The sequence below is a fragment of the Felis catus genome, chromosome D2 (assembly GCF_018350175.1).
Source record: "Felis catus isolate Fca126 chromosome D2, F.catus_Fca126_mat1.0, whole genome shotgun sequence".
In the NCBI taxonomy this organism is placed as follows: Eukaryota; Metazoa; Chordata; class Mammalia; order Carnivora; family Felidae; genus Felis; species Felis catus.
The window spans coordinates 25,237,285-25,257,383 of record NC_058378.1 but is presented as its reverse complement, the minus strand read 5'-3'; the positions used below and the strand labels follow the sequence as shown (position 1 = coordinate 25,257,383).

Here is a 20,099-nt window from a genome sequence, read left to right as displayed (position 1 = left end):
AGCTAGGGTTTCTGTACTTTTTTAAAAATCTTCCCATTCCAACATCCAATTTAACAATTCAATGTTTCTTTTGTAATCCTGTGACCATTCCGGAATGTATATGATTTTTTATAATTTGTTCTGTGATTTGGAATCTTTACTGTGTGCATATGTCATCTATTATATACATACATAAATATATATATATATTATATATACACACACACAAAATATTACATACATACTCAATAATAAATATTATAAACTTATGGAACCCAACATAGGTATTCTGATACACACACACAAATACAAGTTGTCACTAATAAAATGAGTTTATTTTATATTAGTTTTCAAAAAACACATCTGTAAAATTACCCCCAGACTAGGCCTAAAGATAGCCTTTACAAAGAGTTTAAAAAATTATAAAACTGCTTTCTCTTAACTATTAAAGTACACAGATTTAAGAGGTGTTAGAGGTGAAAATGTTAATTCATGGTCAATTTTTAAAAAGTTAATGTACAATAAATCTGTAGGACACTACCAGTAGACGAAATCTTAAGCATTTAGAGGAAAAAGCCATATTTTTCTTTCACAAAGTTTTACTCAGTAAAACTTAATAAACTTAAGTAAATGTAAATGCTGTTTACTAAGAAATATACACTGCCTACCACAGTAACAATGATCGCCTCAAAATCACCAAATTGCTTTGTCAATGAATCAGCCTATACAGGACAACATTTAGGAAACTGCTTGTCAATACATATTAACTCCTTAATCTTCCCAATACGAGAAAATCAAAATAAAAATTTAGTCCATTCCAATTAAACACACAAATTACTAATATTTCATAGAAGGTAACATTGGGTTATTTTTAACAACACAAAAGTTCAAGTATTACAGAAGCTCAAACTGTGTTATTTAAAAAAAAGACATGAAATAAAATGTATTTATCTAACCAGTGTTTTACAGAAATTTGGAGTATTTACATATTTTATAACACTGTAGAAATCTTTGGTGGTGACATATGGATTAGTTCCCTGAAAATATTTTAATAATTTTGTTCCATCAATCTGTATAGTCAAGTACTTATAATAGCAAATGCTGACACTTACCACTTTCTAGCCAAATCCACGTACATATATGGAATAGTGACTCGTGTGGAGGGAATCTCGTGCAGGACCTAGGCGGGTTTACATAATTAATTACTTAGCAATAAGACATACTTCTGGCTCTTTTTTATCCCAGAAAAAGCATGGTAAACTGAAGAATAGATCAACTGTCACTTCCAAAACCTCTGGAAATAGTTAATATTAGTGCACAAGTTGAAGAAATATATAATAAAACACCGGCTACAATTTCTGCATAAACTTCAACAGTCACCAAAATAGCGCCCTTAAATAGGCTTGCGCAGCGTCTGATGCCCATTCACCAAATGGTGGTGGTGGGAAAGCAAGGCACTGTGGTCCAGAGATAAAGTTCCTTCTTTTAAAAGCAGTGGATTCAAAAGCAGAGAAACAAAAAATGGCCTGCTCCACTTTAAAAGAGGTTAAGATTTGTGAGCTTATCATAGAAAGTTCAAAGGAAAGGGCATGCTAAAACACACACAAGAGAAAAGCAGCAAAATCTCAGAAATGTAAGAAAAGGAGAGAAAGGAAGTAATAGAACAGCAAAATGACATCCACTGCCTGTAAGGATGTAACAGGAGAAATAGATCAGAGGGAACACTGTGTGGAGAGAGAGATTTAAAAAGGACATTCATTACCTCTTTGTGACTGGTCTTGTCTTTGTTTGTAGGAGTGTAAAGGGATAAATAATCCCTCCGATTTAGAGCAGTATTTATGAGTTTACTATAATTACAGAACAGGTTTAATACTTTAGTCTTAGGAAACATAAAGTGGCACAGAGCAGCCCCCAGAGGTAATGTTTTTATATAAAGTCACTTACATGACTTTGTCAGGCAACTCGAGATGACGCTGCCTTTGGGTAGGAAAGAGAAACGTGGTGTAGCATTTACATTGGTAAGTCTAGGACTAGGCAATGTATATAAAAACTCTCTTCCAAGAGTTTATAATCAGGATTTCTAGGAATTTTGAACACAAATGAGTCTTTTTAGAAAACTAAAAGGCTAAAAATTAGTCACGGTAAAGTAATGAAGACACTCATAGAATTAAACTTTCAGAGAAACAAAGTTGAGGGAATTTTGTCTTGGTGTCATATATCAAGAATGTGAGAGAGTCTAGATAATGTTTTAAGAGAATGTATCAAGAGAAATGTATGAATTAAACTAAGGTAGTCCTAAGTAAACATTCTATCCTCTGCCAACAATCTGAGGAGGTCCTGAATATACATTGCCAGCTGGTTTCACTTCTTAAAAGGTAGAAAGGTCAAAGATCTCACAAATCTCACTCATTGTTTTCTCTTTTGGACAAACAGAACAGTCAAGTAAATTATCTGAATGGTTACAACTGTACCAATTTGATGAGTGATCACTAAAACCACCACCATTAACAGAGTTAATGCATAGTTATCAATGCAACCTAACATTTAGTAACTCACAATCTCTTGGATTAAAATATATTTTTCTAATATCTATTCTAATAGTTTCTAGTATGTAAGATTAACATCTGTGTTTTGCATTGGCACCTATATTCAGGAAATGATTTCAGCCAGAAAGATGAGTGATTCAAATGTAGTCAATACAGATTTATAAGTCAGCAGCACATAGGAGGTCAGCCTTGTGAATGAACTGACTGCTGGATAATTTCGTGACTCTGTTTCACAAAAGCTACTACTTTTTTTTTTTTTTTAAAGTTACTGCTTCTAAATGCTGAAAATGTCACCAGTGTTAACAAAAACATGCTAAGTGTGACTACCAATGTAGGGTTAAATATGGAAAACTAGTTGATGTGTAAAACAGCTTCTTATCTATAGAGGAGAGAATTAAAAATAGTTAAAGTTGGACAATTAGGTATATTTTCATATTATTAGAACCTAACAAATTTAACAAATGAAACCCACAGGAAAAGAGATGATGAAATTCGAGGCATAAATGTGACATGTCAGGATATGACAAATAACAATAAAGTGTCAGTAAAGCTTAACATAAATGTACAGTCGTAAATAAGTAAACAATTTTCAAGTGTGCAAAACTAGTCAGGAATAAAAGTGCTATGTGGAGACCTGGCTTTCAAATATTTGTTTCGAAAACGTTCAGCTGATGGTGGAAAAACCGACAAGTATGTTAAAAGTAAAAATTTGAAGAATATATAAAACACATTATATCTTACATTATGCCCTTGTCCTATCACTGCTGATCAGAGGCCTATCTAATTACTATCCTCATGTGATAGATATAACATAAACGGAGGTAAACACAATACAATACCACAAAGGCTGATGTATCTTAAACTGTAAAAAGACTCTTTTCAAGTATACTGTGGGTTTGTGTTTCATCTTAATGTCCCAGGCACTCAATGTTGTTGAGGAATTTGAAAACAGATAACACAATTTTCTACTATTTCTGAGATATATATGTATATCTATATATGTATACATATATAGATATACATATATATATATAAATAAGCTTTGCATTAATTACCTGGAGTAGTCAGGACATGGAAGTAATGGTTAAAGAAATAAAAGCTACTTAGATTGATGAAAATAAACCCTATCACCGCCACAGTTTAAAGTATTATTTTAATGTGTAAATCCTGGATAATGTTAGAAGAAAAGCTGATGGATTAGCATAACTTGTCTTGGGATCTTGAGGTGCAGATGACTAAAAATACACCTGTGGTCTCTTCTTCACTTTATATTTTAGTGACCCATATCGCACCTGAAGAGAGAAATGTGTCATTATTACAAATTAGATGATTACTTTTCAACTTAGAACTTAATAGCTCATGATCATAGTAATATTTTTTAAAGCTTTTCTAATATAAAGAATCAATTATCCTATAAGTGTGTATTCAAAAGACATGACTACTTATGTAACATTATAAAAACATTAACTGTTCTTATTTGTGCTTCGCCTGGTAGGTCAATGAACATTGCTCACAATGATCTGACCATTCACTGGAATCCTGCTTTCCAGACACAAAGACAGTATATTATTATAGATAAACTTCTAGTTAGTCCTCATACAGGGTTGGTTCAAAGAAAACTATGTAGTTATTTTTGTCAGTTGCTTTCTTTGCTTAGGCGTAGGGCTGGCACTGGGTGCTCATGACAACCATATGATTTGCTATATAAGAATACCATCTTCTGCTTACAGGGGAAGACTAGGAATTTATCATTTTGCAAACTTCCAGAGATCCTAATATATTCGATCTGAATAAAGAATTTTTTTAATTAAAAAAAATTTTTTAAATGCTTTTTATTTATTTATGTTGAGAGAGAGAGAGAGAGAGAGAGAGAGAGCAGGGGCAGGGGAGGGGCAGAGAGACAGGGAGACAGAGACTCCAACCAGGCTCTGCACTGTCAGCACAGAGCCCGAGGCGGGGCTTAAACTACACCCAACGGTGAGATCATGACCTGAGCCAAAATCAAGAGTCTGATGCTCAACTGACTGAGCGACCCAGGCACCCCTTGAATAAATAATTTTTTTTAAAGTTTATTTATTTACTTTGAGGGAGAGATAGAGAGAGCAAGCAGGGGGAGGGGCAGAGGGAGAGAGAGAGAGAGAATCCCAAGCAGGCTCCACACTGCCAGAGCAGAGCCTGACGTGGGGCTTGAACTCACAAACTGTGAGCTCATGACCTGAGCTGAAACCAAGAGTTAGGTGCTTAACTGACTGAGCCACCCAGGTTCTTCCTGAAGAAAAAATTTTAAATGTAACTGCTGATCTACCACTGGGTTCCTTCCTTTATGGATCGCTAATATCCTGGATGATAATGCCTTCAACACCAATCATTAGGAAAACAACTCTGTATGGGACTAACCTCTTTGCGGCCTTTCACGGTTTTCACGGATTTCATGCTTTGTGATCTTCGAAGTCCTTTGTGCGTTAACATCTCATCATCTGAATACGGCCCTTCGGCTTCTTCATCGGTTTTCTCATCTCCATCTTTCAGCGGAATTCCATAACCTAAACAGGTCAAAACCAGCATGTTTCGGGGAAAGGACACCGCTCCATCCGAGCACACTTCGATGCATGGTCTGCATTTGCCTGCTTACTCCTTCCTCTCCCTTTCTCCTCTGGAATGTGCTCCCCGCCCTTTATCATCAATCATTGCCCCGTGCACTATTCTAGATGAGGCTCATAACTCACTTCTTCCCCTGACTATTCCTATTTTCACCATGCATTTTTCAGAATGATTTTAAATAATTGATTTTTGAGGAGGTAACACTTTGTCCAAAATGCAGAGAACATAAGCAGATCTCCTCCCTGCCCTTTCTCCTTTTCCTGAACTCTAAACAATCTAAGCAATTTTGTGTTTCATTTAGTCATTTGTGCCTTTGACTTTAGTTAGAAATTAAGGGTTTCCTCCCACTGTGTGTCAAAACTTTTGTCAAGATTGGGAAAGGGAGGGTGAACGTAAGGAGTCAGATAAGACCCAAAGGGGCTAGAACTTTGTGAGAGGTTGTGGGGGGCGGGGCAGGCCATGGAGATGTTAAAGCAACACTGTTGCAGCTGCTGAGATGAAAGCCAGCCAGGCAGGCCTCAGCAATTACAAACACCACAGGCTACCATGACAGATGTTAGTCAAAGAAAACAGCCGCATCAGGAAGGTCAGCAAGAGGTCCTGCGGGTGTGCTAACAGGCGGCTGTGTGTTGCGACAAAAGACGGGTCATTGGCCAATATGCAAACTTGCAGGTAGTCAGGCTGGTTATTGTCAGGAAGTCTGACAGCATCCTGATGCCCAAGATTCAGAGACAGGAACACTCCCATTCCTGAAGCAGTGGTTATCAAGCTTAGTAGAGTTTATTAGTAAAGGCACATACTAAGAGTCAGAACTTACTAATACAAAGACTGCTAGGCCTAGGGTGGGGCTGAGAATCTATATTTCTATCAAGTTCCTAGGTGATGCTTATCCTAGGGTCCAGGGCTCGAAACATTTGAGAACCATTGCCTGGATGGAGCAAGAGAGGGGCCCAAGTCTATGGCAAGAAGAGTGCTAGGCAAGTTATCAAGACAAGGGTGAGGTTACAGGCCCCATTAAGTTTCAAATTCTCCTTTAATAAAGATAAGGAGCATAAATACCTACATCTTCAGGTGAGAAAAAAGTAGTTTTTCCAGGTTCAGGTGGGGGCAGTGGATGGACTTCTTGCATGTGAAGAAAAAGATACTGAACAAACGTTTATTAATCTGCTCTCCCAGGCCATGAGTAACTTGAGACTCACTGAGCAAACCATGAAGAGTTGTTAATAAGCTTTTTTGTCTCATAATAAGAGACATACCTTTAGATGTAAATTATGCAAGCACAATTTTATGCTGCCAGACTACTAGGCTAAAAATTAGGGAGGATTTGGGGATAGAATCGGTCATGATTTAGGCCAAGATCCATTGTCCCCCCACTCCTCCCCCGTCAGTCCAAAGAATTGTGTTCCAGGTAGAACAGACTCCCTTGCCAGGAGCGAGGGCAGGGGGCACACGACTGCTTAGAAGAGCTGCAAGCAGGCCAGTGTGGCCAGGGGAGGGGAACGGTCAGTGGTCCTGAGAAGATGCTTCTGATGGGATGGGATTGGAACCTTATTCAAAAGATGATTATATACACACCTTGTTCTTTCCTTGTTTCCCAATTTCAGGTAACATATCTTATTAGCTTTCTAATTATGGTTTCAGAGAAAGTTAATGGATTGATTCATTATTTCACAATATTCAAAAAATTCTGTGTTTGGCAGCGTGCTATATTATGGGGATACAGTGATGAAAAAGACACAACTGTCATCTTTTACCCTAAGAAACTTAGTCCAACAAGGGAAGGGAACAGACTTTAACAGGCATGACAGCACTAGATGCTGTAAATTGAAGATAAGGATGGGGTGGGTGCTATGGGAGCCTACAGTAAGATAATTAACTCAGCCTGGGGGTGGGGGAAAGTGGGCTGTGAGAGAGGACTTCTTGTAGGAGGTGGTGGCTAACTTCTGGAAGGCTCATGATTCAATACAGTCAGCACATGATGGAGTGGGAGAACAAGGCAGGGGAGCGAATACACCACATGCTACTGAGTTTGGACTTCACCAGAGAGCAACGTGGGGGGGGGGGGCCACTGAGGCATTTTAAGCGGAAGGGTGATATGATTACACTTGGGTTCTTTCAGAGATTCCTTTTGCACTTTGGGGAATGAAGTGGATGACACAGGACACAGGGAAGTTACTGCAGTATGGTAGGTCAGAGATGACGGGGTCCAAGGAGCAAAGACAGAGACAGGAGCCAGATTTGGGATCCACAAGGAGATGAAATTGACAAGTTTAACTTAGCAATTGATTAAACCAAACTATGCGTCAAAGAGCGAGGAGTCAAGTCAAATATCTTCGCTAAAATATGCATTTTTCTATTCCACTTAAAACCTGGAAACAAGTATGTATGAACATTCTGCTGTGAGTGCTGGAAATAGTGTTAATCAAAGTTGTCCAAGGATTTAAAAGTGTTCAGAGTAGGAGGGAGACCTGAGACTATGAGGGAAGCCCAAATCTGGGTGTCCTATCACAGCAGGCACTCAGTGAGATGGCTGAGTGGTTTACAGGTCTGCCAAGCCCAGGGAAAGCGAAACTAGTGGGGTACTGCGGGGCCATACAAAGGTGATGCTAAGTTTACATTAGTGATCTACACTGGACGGAGTCGTTCCACACACATTCCTGAGGAGCAGTGACTGGGGACCCAAGGCTGAGGAGCCTGTATTGCCCGGGGCCCTGTAGATGTCTGGCCAGCTTCAGCCCAAAGCTCTGTTACCATTTTAGGAAACCAGCAGATGCTTTTGCAAACTGACCTGGTATTCACAGCTCACACATGTTACAGTTGGTATATTTTAAGTTTTCCCATCTTATATTAATATAGGTGTAGAATCACAGAAAGTTTGACCTGGAAGGCACCCTGAATCTCTTAGAGGACTTCACTGCCTATTAGCTGTGAGAGCCAAAGTACATCTTGCCTCTCTCCAGGCCTTTCTTTTCTTTTTTAAATGTTATTTTTTATTTTTTTGAGAAAGATAGAGGGGGAGAGGGAGACAGAGAGAGAGAGAGAGCAAGAAGGGGAGGGGCAGAGACAGAGGGAGAGAGAGAATCCAGAGCAGGTTCCGTGTTGCCAGCACAGAGCCCGATGTGGGGCTTGAACCCACAAGCCGTGAAACCATGACGTGAGATGAAGTTGGACGCTTAACTGACTGAGCTACCAAGGCTCACCAGGCCTTTGTTTTCTTCAATGGTAAGGTAGTGAGACAGATGAAAGATGATGGATAAGTTTCCATGTGAATGTGAACTCTGACCCCGTTGAGCTGTTGGGAGCATTATGTTGAGGGGGACTGTGAACTAGTGTCGTAAAGTGCCACAGTCCTTCAGCAATGTCTGGCACCATGGGCACGGGAGCAGGGAGCAGGCATGTCACCCATCTGCCATCTTTGACGAAAGCATCTCTAAGGTCGCTACCTACTCAAATTATTTGAATTCAGAGTTCCAGCCCCAACTGTCTCCCTAAGTGTAGCCTTTTTATAAATTAAAAAGAGAAAGAATAAGAATTAGCTTAGGAACCTTGGATACCTCATTTATGTCATTGACTATGTCAAGGGCTATCTTGACAGGTAATTTAATCTCCTTATGTCTCAGTTTCATCATCTGAAAAATAAGTATAAAATATTTAAGCTGTATAGTCATCTTAAGGATTAAGTAAATATGTAAAGCACCTAAAACAAAGAATATGTGCTTTATTTCTTTATGAGCTGGTACTAAAACTGAATATTGAGCCAATTTTAAATAATATGGGAGAAGCAGTTTCTTTGCAGAAAAAACATTCCCACTTATCACAACGTGGTGTTCTTTCAAGGGATGTGAACATCATGTTCAAGGAGTCCATTTTCTTACAGGAATGCATCTGGAGGGAGCTCTTTTTGCCATGGTGACAACATGAAGATTTGAATAGCTTCATCAAAGCAGAATTTTTCTTGCCCAGCCAACCTCAAACCAGTCAGAGCAGGCCATGAGGAGTTTTCAAAGTGGACCCACTTTTCCAAATAATTTGAGTTTGCTTGTGTGAACAAGCAGATCATCTGGGGTAAATGTATTAATCACATGAACCAGTAAAGAGACTTTGCAATGTGAATGTGATTACCACACTGAAAAACTTATTTTTTTCTTGAGGAATTTTGGAAGTAAATGAAATAAAAAATAATTCATGACCTAAAAATTGAGTACCTGAGTTGTTTTTCAAAAGAAAGAGTACTGTTCTTTCTGATTTAGGAAATAGGTTGATTTAAAAAAAAAAAAAAGATCACTGAAGTCCCATACTCGAACTGAACACTGTTAACATTTTAGCAATACCCTTCCAGACTCTTCCCTATGTATACACATTTGAAAAATAACTTACATATATTAATTCATTTCATCTATTTATTGTGTCTCTACAGTGTTGGATTATAACACACTGATTGTTTTGTTATTGTTTATTTCCCCACAATCTGGATATGTTTTTATGTCAATAAGTAGAGAATGACATAATCAATTTTCGTGGCTAATAAACCATGCTTTTGCTTAACCATTTCTTTTAGGCGTTTAGTTTGTTCCAATATTATGTTACTATAAACAACGAGATAATTGTTCTTGTACCTACATCTTTGGACACTTGTCTGATTATTTCTATATGACATAGTCTTAGAAGTTTCTTGCTGAGTTAGAGGGAATACATTTTGATAATTATTGCCAGATTGTCATCAAAAGGATTATTCCACTTTAAACTCTCATACAAAGTGTATGAGAGTGTTTGTTTCTCAACATGCTTGCTGTGGTGATTTTCAAACATGTCCACAAATTCTGACACTTTTCTCCTCTTCTATTAAATCTTTTTTCCTTTTTTCTTTTTAAGGTAATCTCTCCACCCAATGCAGGGCTCGAGCTCACGACCCTGAGATCAAGAGTTGCACGCTCCACCAACTAAGCCAGCCAGGCGCCCCTCCTCCTCTCGTAGGTACCAGTCTCAACAAACTGCCATGAGGCGGAAGTGAGGCTGCATGACTTCTGCCACTTGGGTTGAAACACCCTCTCTGCGAGCTTTTAGCTGCCAGATAAGAAGCCCCCCACACTCTCAGAGACCATGTAGAGAGATGTTGAGAAGGAGAGGCCAGAGAAGCCCCAACTGTTTCAGCCATCACCTGTTTGACTCTTCACAGCTGAAACAGCACACATGTGAAGGAAGAAGCCTTTGAGATTCTGACTCGAGCCCCAGGTGCTGTTTGTAGCTGCCTAAGACCTTGAGCAAGATCTCCCTCCCTGAGCCCAGTCTCCCCCAGGTTCATGAGCAAAAAAATGACTGTGACTTTTTCAGGTCACTGTTTATAGTTCGTTACACAGAAACAGATAACTAGAATAATTACCAACACAGAGAGCACTGCTAATTAAAAAAATATTTTTGCCAATCTGGTGAGGAAAAATTACTGTCATTACTATTTTAATTTACTCTTTCTTTGTGTGTGAGGCTGAATGTCTTTTTCATGCTGTATTCTTTAGTAGAATTAACAATAATTGGCTTGAAAGAATTTGTATTGTTAAAATCTGAACCCTTTGCCTGTATCACATGAGAATATTTCTTCTAGTTTGTTTTGTATGGTATTTTTCCCTTATATGTTATATATATATTTTTTATATAGAAAAACCTCTCAAGTTTTTCCCTTATGTCTTCTAGTTTTGATGTCATGCTTAAGAATTCTGGTTTAAATATATACTCAGGAATTTCCTACTATATTATAGCTTAGTATCTTATATTTAAGTCTTAATCTTTTAAGTATTTTGATGAAAGGTTTGAGATAGAGGAATAACTTCATCTTCTACCCCATCTTCTAAGTCTAGCAATTATCCTAACACCTCCCCCACCTGCCTGAAAGGCTGTCATTCTCATCTGATAAATTTCCATGTATATCTTGGACTTATGTTTATATAGGCTGTCTATTATTATCTTCTCTTCAACTCTTCCTGTCCTGGAACCTTATCACTTTTTAAAAAAGAAATTTTTTTAATGTTCATTGATTTTTTTTTTTTTTAATGTTTTTACTTATTTTTGAGACAGAGAGAGACAGAGCATGAGCAGGGGAGGCGCAGAGAGAGAGGGAGACACAGAATCTGAAGCAGGCTCCAGGCTCTGAGCTGTCAGCACAGAGCCCGACGCGGGGCTAGAACCCACGAACTGTGAGATCATGACCTGAGCTGAAGTTGGGTGCTCAACCAACTGAGCCACCCAGGCGCCCCGTTTGTTCATTGATTTTTGAGAGAGATAGACAGAGCATGAGCGGGGAGGGGCAGAGAGAGACAGAGACAGAATGTGAAGCAGGCTCCAGGCTCTGAGCTGTCAGCACAGAGTCCGATTTGGGGCTCAAACTCTCACGAGCTGTGAGATCATGACCTGAACTGAAGTCAGATGCTTAATCGACTGAGCCACCCAGAAGCCCCTAAAAAAATATTATTTTTTTAATGTTTATTTTTGATAGAGAGAGAGAGAGAGAGAGAGAGAGAGAGAGAGAGAGAGACAGGGCATCAGCAGGGGAGGTGCAGAGAGAGAGGGAGACACAGAATCCAAAGCAGGCTCCAGGCTTGGAGCTGTCAGCACAGAGCCTGATGCGGGGCTTGAACCTACGAACCGTGAGATCATGACCTGAGCCGAAGTCAGACGCTTAACCAATTGAACCACCCAGGCGCCCCCTAAAAAAATATTTTTAAGACAGATTGTTTTTGTTAAATTTTTTCCTTAGGGAAGAGGGCTCAAAGTATGTACCATTCTGTAGGAAACTTAGAACTTGTGCAAAGTAATGCATATTAAAATTTTAATTTAATAACTGAATAAGTTCCTTTCTTGTACTGCTACTATTTACTTCATATTTCTCTAATCTTGTTGTTTTAATTTCATGACTTAAAATCTAACAGAAGACCTAAATAGCATCTTACTACCTTAAAATATTTTAGCCCCATTATTTTAAGTTTAATAGATGAATATCACAAAAACAGCTACGCATTTTCATATTTGTAATCTTGTTTTCATTTAACTATTAGAATATCACTCTTAACCAATTCTAAAGTATAATTATGAATAAACTGCTGATAAAGTTGTCAGATAACTGTTCCAAATCAAGCAAAATATATGCAGCAGACTCCATAATCAAAATCAGTATATCTAATTTTTAAATGTATATTAAGAAAATGCCTATATTATAAACTACTTTTACACTGTTAATGTATTAAGGATGATGGTTCAAAGTTCACTGGTTCTCATTCTTAAAAATATTACTACCTCAATCAATGGCTAATGCTTAATTACTACCTTTTAGGTAACAGCCACCAACTTGGTAAAGTTATTCATTCTACAGAGAACTCAGAAAAAGTTCACTATTTTTTGTCTGTAAGAAGGGACGGTTGTTTTATTTCTCAAATTGGTTTCAATGTAAAGGGTGATTTTTAACCTCCCTCAAAAGAAAACTACCTAAACACACACACACACACACACACACACACACACCAAAAAGCCTTGTACCTTAAGGAGTTAATAATACATTAATAAGAAATGTCACAATGATCTTAATTTTCATCTGAGCCTTGAACTACGATTTTCTTATATGTGACAAAGTAACTAAGGAGGTATGTTTTTATTTATGTGTATATTTCTAAGATCAGAATGCTTTATCAAAGTTTTAGAACATATCAACTATGCCATGCTCATAATTTATATTAGAAATACCTACAAGTTAGTTCTTGAACTAGACTATGGAATTTCAACATATTTTCCATTGTAGTAATCCTATTTACAAACTGAGTCACCCTTTGTCACCCACTTAAAACTTTTTATCTTGTGAGTCAATATCCTTATTTGTTCATAGCATTTACAGTAAAGAGTGTTTAACTATAACACTCAGATGTCACCACATGACTTGAGTAGAAAGAACACTGATCACAAGTCAGAACTGGTGCTGGTGGCAGGGAGGTGGTAATAATCACACCCAAGGTTTCTAAAAATTCATGGCAACACAAGAGGCTACTGTTACTTTCTTAGTTGGATTATCTCTGGAGTCAACAAAAGGCAAGCACCAACTTTATTCAGAGAAAATTTAGAGAACGAGAACTACAGTTAAGCGTAAATTTGCAACATAAGCTTAAAAGTAAATTTCCCTCTGCTCAAATTCAGATAGTTACCATGTATTATTTTAGTACCTACCTGGACTCAAAATTCTAATCGTGAAAGGAAAATATATTAAAACAAACAAACACACCTGCTGATTCACCGGAGACTGATTTACTTTTCTTTTTTGCTTCTTGTAGAGATTGGTATGATCTTTGTCCCACAGGCTCATCCCCTTGGATAGCTGTTAGATCGTGCATACTAAAACTTCGTAAACGTTCTGTTATTGCTCCTTGGCTCTATTTAACAGAGAAGTGAGAGATTCGAGGAAAAAAGTACACTTTAAAATACTTAGTATGCTTACATTTAAATTCCTCCCAACACTTTATCATGAAGCTTTATTGATTTTATTATGAAACTTTCAGAAAAGTTGAAAGAATTGCAGAGTGAACACCCATATATTGTTTACATTTTCCTGTATTTTATCACATATCTACTATCAATCTATCCATAAATCCATTAAAAAAAATTTTTTTTAATGTTTATTTTTGAGAGAGACAGAAACAGAGTGTGAGTGGTGGAGGGCAGAGAGAGAGGGAGACACAGGATCCCAAACAGGCTCCAGGCTCTGAGCTGTCAGCACAGAGCCCGACGTGGGGCTCAAACTCATGGACCGTGAGATCATGATCAGGGCCGAAGTCGGATGCTTAACTGACTGAGCCACCCAGGAGCCCCTCAATCCATTTTTTTAAGTTTATTTATTTTGAGAGAGACAGAGACAGAGCGAGTAGGGGAATGGCAGAGAGAGAGAGAGAGAGAGAGAGAGAGAGAGAGAGAGAGAGAGAGAGAATCCCAAGCAGGATCCGAGCTGCTAGCACAGAGCCTGACGTGGGGCTTGAACTCACAAAACCATGAAATTGTGAACTGAGCGGAAACCAAGAGTCAGAAGCTTAACCAACTGAGCCACCCAGGTGCCTCCATCAATTCATTTTGAAAATGCATTTCAAAGTAAGTTGTAGACATCAGTACATTGCACTCCCAAACATTTCAGTTTTGTAATTTATTTTAAATGTAAAAAAATGTATGATGAGCTTACCCTCAGAGTAGACAGCATCCATTATTTTGCTCTCTCCTAAGACTGGCACTTTGGGGTTTATGATTTAGAATAACTTTTTAAAGTAAAAGACATGCTGTTTTAAAGATAAGCTAAGTCAGCAGTGGTAATGGCTCTACTTAGAACAAAGTAAAAAAAATTAAAAGTCAAAGAATCTTGGATGCAAAATGATATTTAGTTAATGAATTCACTATCTGGCAAGGTGTATGTACTACTATGCAATTTGACTTCAAATCATTTTAAAGCCTTAACAATATGATAGACAATGGGCACATGTGGGCACTTAATTTAAATTAACTAAAATTAAATAAACTTAAAATGTAGTTTCTTACTTGCACATTTCAAATGCTCACTAGCCACATGTGACTAGAGGCTACTGTACTGGATAGAGCAGATACAGAACATTTCCATCACTGCAGACAGTTCAGTGATTTTCATCACTGCATGGCTCTGAAAGAGACCCTTCTGAACTTTACAGACCTAATTACATTTCTTTCCCAAATATAAAGAGAAAAAATAATTTCTAAATTTACCCACTTTGAAAATTTGCATAGCATGCAGATGACTCATTTATAGCTGCTTTAAAAATATTCTTTTAAAGGTTTTTTTACTCCTATTATTTCTTCTCACACATGCGAATTTATGATGGCCTCTAGTTATGATGTTACTGTAGAAACTCATCCATAATGGTCCATCTCTAAATTTCCAGATTTCAAAGGCTGAGGCACTATAAACATTTGGACGTTACTGTATTTTACACTGAAAAAAGATCTTCATTCAACTACTCTACTTCATATCATATTCATATTATGTCAGAACCAAAGGCCATTCCTATACCCCACTTGGACTTTGTTCTACTATATTTTTTACATTGTGAAAAGAAATGATTAAATTAAAGAGTCTGCATCCTCAATAAAAATAACTGGGTCCCATATATCTTTCCATTCTTGTCATGCCATATGTCCATCAACTGACAAATAGATAAAGAAGATGTGGTATATATGTACAATGGAATATTACTCAGCAATCAGAAAGAACAAAATCTTGCCATTCACAACAATGTGGAGGGAATCAGTGTATTATGTTAAGTGAAACAAGTCAGTCAGAGAAAGAAAAATACTGTATGATTTCCCTCTTATGTGGAATTTAAGAAACACAACAGATGATGAACATAGGGGAAAGGAAAAAAAAAAACAGAGAAGGAGGCAAACCATAAAACACACTCTTAACAACAGAGAACAAACTGAGGGTTGCCGGAGGGAGGTGGGCAGGGGATGGGCTATATGGGGGATGGGCATTAAGGAGAACACTTGCTGTGTTGACCACTGGGTGTCATATGTAAGTGATGAATCACTAAATTCTACTCTTGAAACTAATATTACACTGTATGTTAACTAAAATTTAAATAAAAACTTGAAATATAATAAATAAATAAGTAAATACTCTTGTTATGGTTTAATCCATTGTACTTTCTTCCTCTTTATCAGATGTCCCTTTAAAGACACGTGAAAGAAGACATCAGAGACACACTAAAAGGAAATGACCAGTGCACATCTGAAACAGACCCTTTTGTTTGCTCACAACTGTCATTTTCTCTACCCCACCTTTGTATTTCTGTGCCCCCTCACAGCAATTCTTGGCTTTCTACCTACTGCCAAACAGATGGTAACTGGTATGCACATCTAGGACACCCTCTATCTGACTCAGGTGCTTTCCAAGACTGGCTGTAACCATCCAAACCCTCTCCCTCAAGAAAGAACATCTCAGAATGCAAGTAAGTCAAACTGCCACTGAATCAATCTAACATATCATCTACAAACTTTGGTATCTTTAACGAGTATAATCAATAAATTAGTTAGAGCATGTCTCACAAATGAACTCACACATTATTGTTAGTTCTATTGCTGTGCTGTGTATATCTTGTCTTCAGAGGAGGAATTTCAGAAACTAATTTTAGGCTTCTTGCATTCTCCTAGCATACTGGTATGGTACCGATGGTGAGCATGTAATAAGTAAACTAAATATTCTTTTTATGCCTCTTCTTTTTCATTGCTCTTGATTTCTAGAGAGTTCTCCATAGACAGCAGTGGGTTTTAATGTACCCACTGGCCTTGATAAGAGAGGTTCGGCAGTGAACTCCAGGTGTGGTCGTGGGTATTCACACTGGTCGACTACACCATCCACCAGGGGTTTGCTGCGGGTTTAGATTAAAGGTGAGCAATGACCGACCCTGAGGTATCTGGATGAGCTATTTACAGCCTGAATTTTAATGGAGTTGTTAAGTAACCAAATCTGTAGCCCCAGGTATTATCAATGTCCTCAAGACTTAAAAGGAAGGCCAAGTACTGTAGGGAAAAGCAAAAGGGGGCTGTACACACTTTCTGAGGACTCCCAACAGTTCAAAAGTCATTATCACCTCAAAAAACTGGGTTTTCCACTATATATGTTCTCAGGGGCTCAGAATAGAACTAATGTGTGAAGAGAGAATGCTGTATTGTGAACTTCAGAAACATGACATAAATTATAAATATCCAATGTGATCACTTTAAAGAAGTGTAATTTTAAAATATTCACATTTAGAGGCAGGCCTATTCCCTCCAATTTTAATATCTTCAGCACAAAAAAGTCTACTAACAAAGAAATTATGTTCATAATAAAATGTTAAGTGGAAATCCCTCCCCCTGACCTCTGAATTCTAAATCACATCCATAATATAGTTACAAGTATGTAGTTGTACAAGTACAACTATAAGTTACAAGTAGTATGGTTTAATGAGGCAGCAAAAATACGCAAAAATAGAAACTGTATGATGTTTAGGCAGATGGGATGGGCGATTTTATTCTTTTTCTCAACAATTTCTTTAATATTAAAAAATTAGTCATAAATAGATGGTATAGTGAAGTTTTTATTTGTTTGTTGTCTTAGATTTGAATACTATTTATTATAAACTGGATGAGATCCTGGTTTCTTTTAATTTCCTCCAATGCCTGGCTACAACTCTCCAAATGAATGAACATTTTCTAGTTTCATGGTAAAGTTTTAATTGTATTGTGTGCACTGTAAGAATTTCTGATCTATTTCCTGCTCATCTTCCCTATATCCACTCCCTTACTCCCATCATTAAGAGAAACACTGTTTTCTATTTTGAGGAACAAGTAGGTTTTATAGTTGCTTGTCAATAACAATGCTAAAAGTACTGAGGTTTTGTTTAAATTAATAATGCTTTATTTTCTTCTATTTGGTGTACACTGTATTAAGCAAGAAGTATAAGAAAAATGAAGAAACGTTCTAGTTTGCGGAGCAAAAGATGTGTGGAAACAGTAGTCTTAGTCATTAGTCAATAAGGAGGAAGGGAGTTACCATCCACAAAGGAAGTCAATATCTCAGATTTTAGGTCCTATTCTCTACAGAATTGCATGTACACTGCTTGTGTTAAAATTGATCCTAAAAATCGAAGAGAAAGGAACAGAAAGATTATGATGAGAACACAAAAATCAAAATAATTAAGAACACTTTTGCAGAATAGTTTACATTAAAAATGATCATCACCAGCAGCAGTGTTCCTAAACCCTTTGGGTGACTCAAAGTTCTCAGGGTTTGAATTTGAATGGGCCCAGAACATCCGTTTAAAACGAGAATGCGGGGCACCTGGGGGGGCTGAGTCCGTTGGTTGCCTGACTCTCATGGTTTCAGCTCAGGTCAAGATCTCCCTGTTCCTGAATTTGAGTCCTGCATGGGGCTCTGTGCTGACAGTGAGGAGCCTACTAAGGATCCTCTCTCTCTCCCTCTCTCTCTCTGCCCCACCCACGCATGCACACTCTCTCTCTCTCTCTCTCTCTCTCTCTCTCTCTCTCTTTCTTACTCTCAAAATAAATTAATTAATTAAAATGAGAACACTTATAAGGGGCTGACTGGGTTGGGGTCCTGGGTTCAGATCTAACACATTCATCCTCTGGGAAATATTCTTCAGCTGAGAAGTGGTAAAAGGGGACCCTGTATGTATGACTAATTCCAACTTTGCTACTCCCAAACAATTCTTTGTTTTTTTTATTATTTATTTACTTTTTTTTTTTAATTCTGCTTTTGTTTAAATACTTCATTTCCTGGTTAAACACTGTTAAAATTATTATATTTTGTGTTAAATAAGAATTTACTGAGCTTATTAGGTTTTATATAAAAACTTCAACTTACTCTCTTATTTTTTTAAGAATTTAAAAACAATCTTTGTAATCTTACAAGCAAGCTTTTACAGAATAATTTTTACTATACTGTTCAATAATGAATAAGCTCTATTTCTTGTTGATCTCTGACATACTACATTAAAATGCAGAGAAGGTTATTTCCAAGTTTTTAGCGAAATATCCTTTTCTTCTAAGGACATTCGAGAATTAATCTGATTAAGCCTAGAATGGAATTGATTGCATTCCTGTTAAGTGAATAATAAATTTTAGTGGTTTTAAGATTAAAGCAATAAAGGGCCACCTGGGTGGCTCAGTCAGTTAAGCATCCAGCTTCGGCTGGGGTCATGATCTCACAGTTCGTGGGTTCAAGCCTGGCGTTGGGCTCTGTGCTGACAGCTCAAAGCCTGGAGCGTGCTTTGGATTCTGGGTCTCCCCCTCTCTCTGCTCCTCCCCCACTTGTGGTCCCTCTCTCTCAAAAATAAACATTAAAGATTATATATGTATATCTCTATATATTTATCAAAGAACATCTGTAACAGACAAAAACATAAAAAAGGAAGTATATTATTTGTAGCCCCCACCAAACTATCTATACATATTTATATGTCCTTTCCATTTTTTCTGACTCATTGTACCTTTAGAGCAGGCTTTCTCAGTCTCAGCACTGCTGCTGTTTTGGGGCTGGATAATTTGGGGCTGGATCACAGGATATTAAGCAGCATTCCTGACTTCTACCCTCTAGACACAAGTTGTGACAACCCCAGTTGTGACAACCCCAAATGTCTCCAGACATTGCCAAATGTTCCTTTGGGGGCAAAATCTTCTCCCAGTGAGACAACCAACTACTGTTTTGGAACTAGAAGAGGTTTCAGAAGTCAGGTATCACCTCTTTGTTTTATAGGTAAGAAAATTAAAACTTAGATCAGTGCAGATGATCTGCCCCAAATCTCATGACTAATTAGGGCAGAACCAGGGCTAGAAAATGCAGATAACCAGACTATTCGTGAATTAAATATTCATTATAACATTCTGCTTCCCTAGATTGTAGGGAAAATAGTTTGACCCTTCTTTCCATTGTCTGGACAAATGCTCTCTTTTTAAATGGATGATACTAAGCCTGTGAATATCCTCAAATCCTTTCACAAACAGAAAGTCATTAAGGCAGACAGCACGATGTCAGGATTTGGACCTAATCATCATCATCATTTAAAGTTTATTAGCTTTTAGCAATTTTACCTGGAAGGCTCTAATTTCTGTGATAATTGATTTTTTAAAATAATATTTGCTAAAGAGTTTGCCAAGAAAAGGCTGCCAGAGAAAAGTCAGAGATGGTTAATATGACGTTATAATGGTACTTTTCTTCATCGGCCCTTTATCTGGTAGTAATGTTGCTCATCTGTACAAAAGCCACCTGCATTTCTCATGTGAAAGCTATGGAATGCTGAACATCCTCAGCAAAATCCTTGAAGGTCCTTCATATGTCTCTGCTTTGCTCAGCCAAAATAAACTTGTACACTGACCTTGTGAACAGATGCCTGGTAATGAGGTCACAGAACTGAGTAACATTTTCAG

The 20,099-nt window shown here is 37.6% G+C and overlaps 1 protein-coding gene across 1 annotated transcript in view; it reads right to left on the bottom strand.

Moving 5' to 3' along the window:
- Positions 1 to 295: 295 nt before the first annotated feature.
- Positions 296 to 20,099, bottom strand: part of REEP3 (receptor accessory protein 3) — a 102,416-nt gene continuing 82,612 nt past the window's right edge. Inside the window, exons 6-8 of the mRNA XM_023240488.2 lie at positions 13,384 to 13,531; positions 4,923 to 5,068; positions 296 to 3,817 (exon numbers count right to left, since the gene is read on the bottom strand). Coding sequence (XP_023096256.2) covers positions 3,761 to 3,817; positions 4,923 to 5,068; positions 13,384 to 13,531 — 351 coding nt within the window. The 3' untranslated portion in view covers positions 296 to 3,760. The remainder of the gene's footprint in view (positions 3,818 to 4,922; positions 5,069 to 13,383; positions 13,532 to 20,099) is intronic.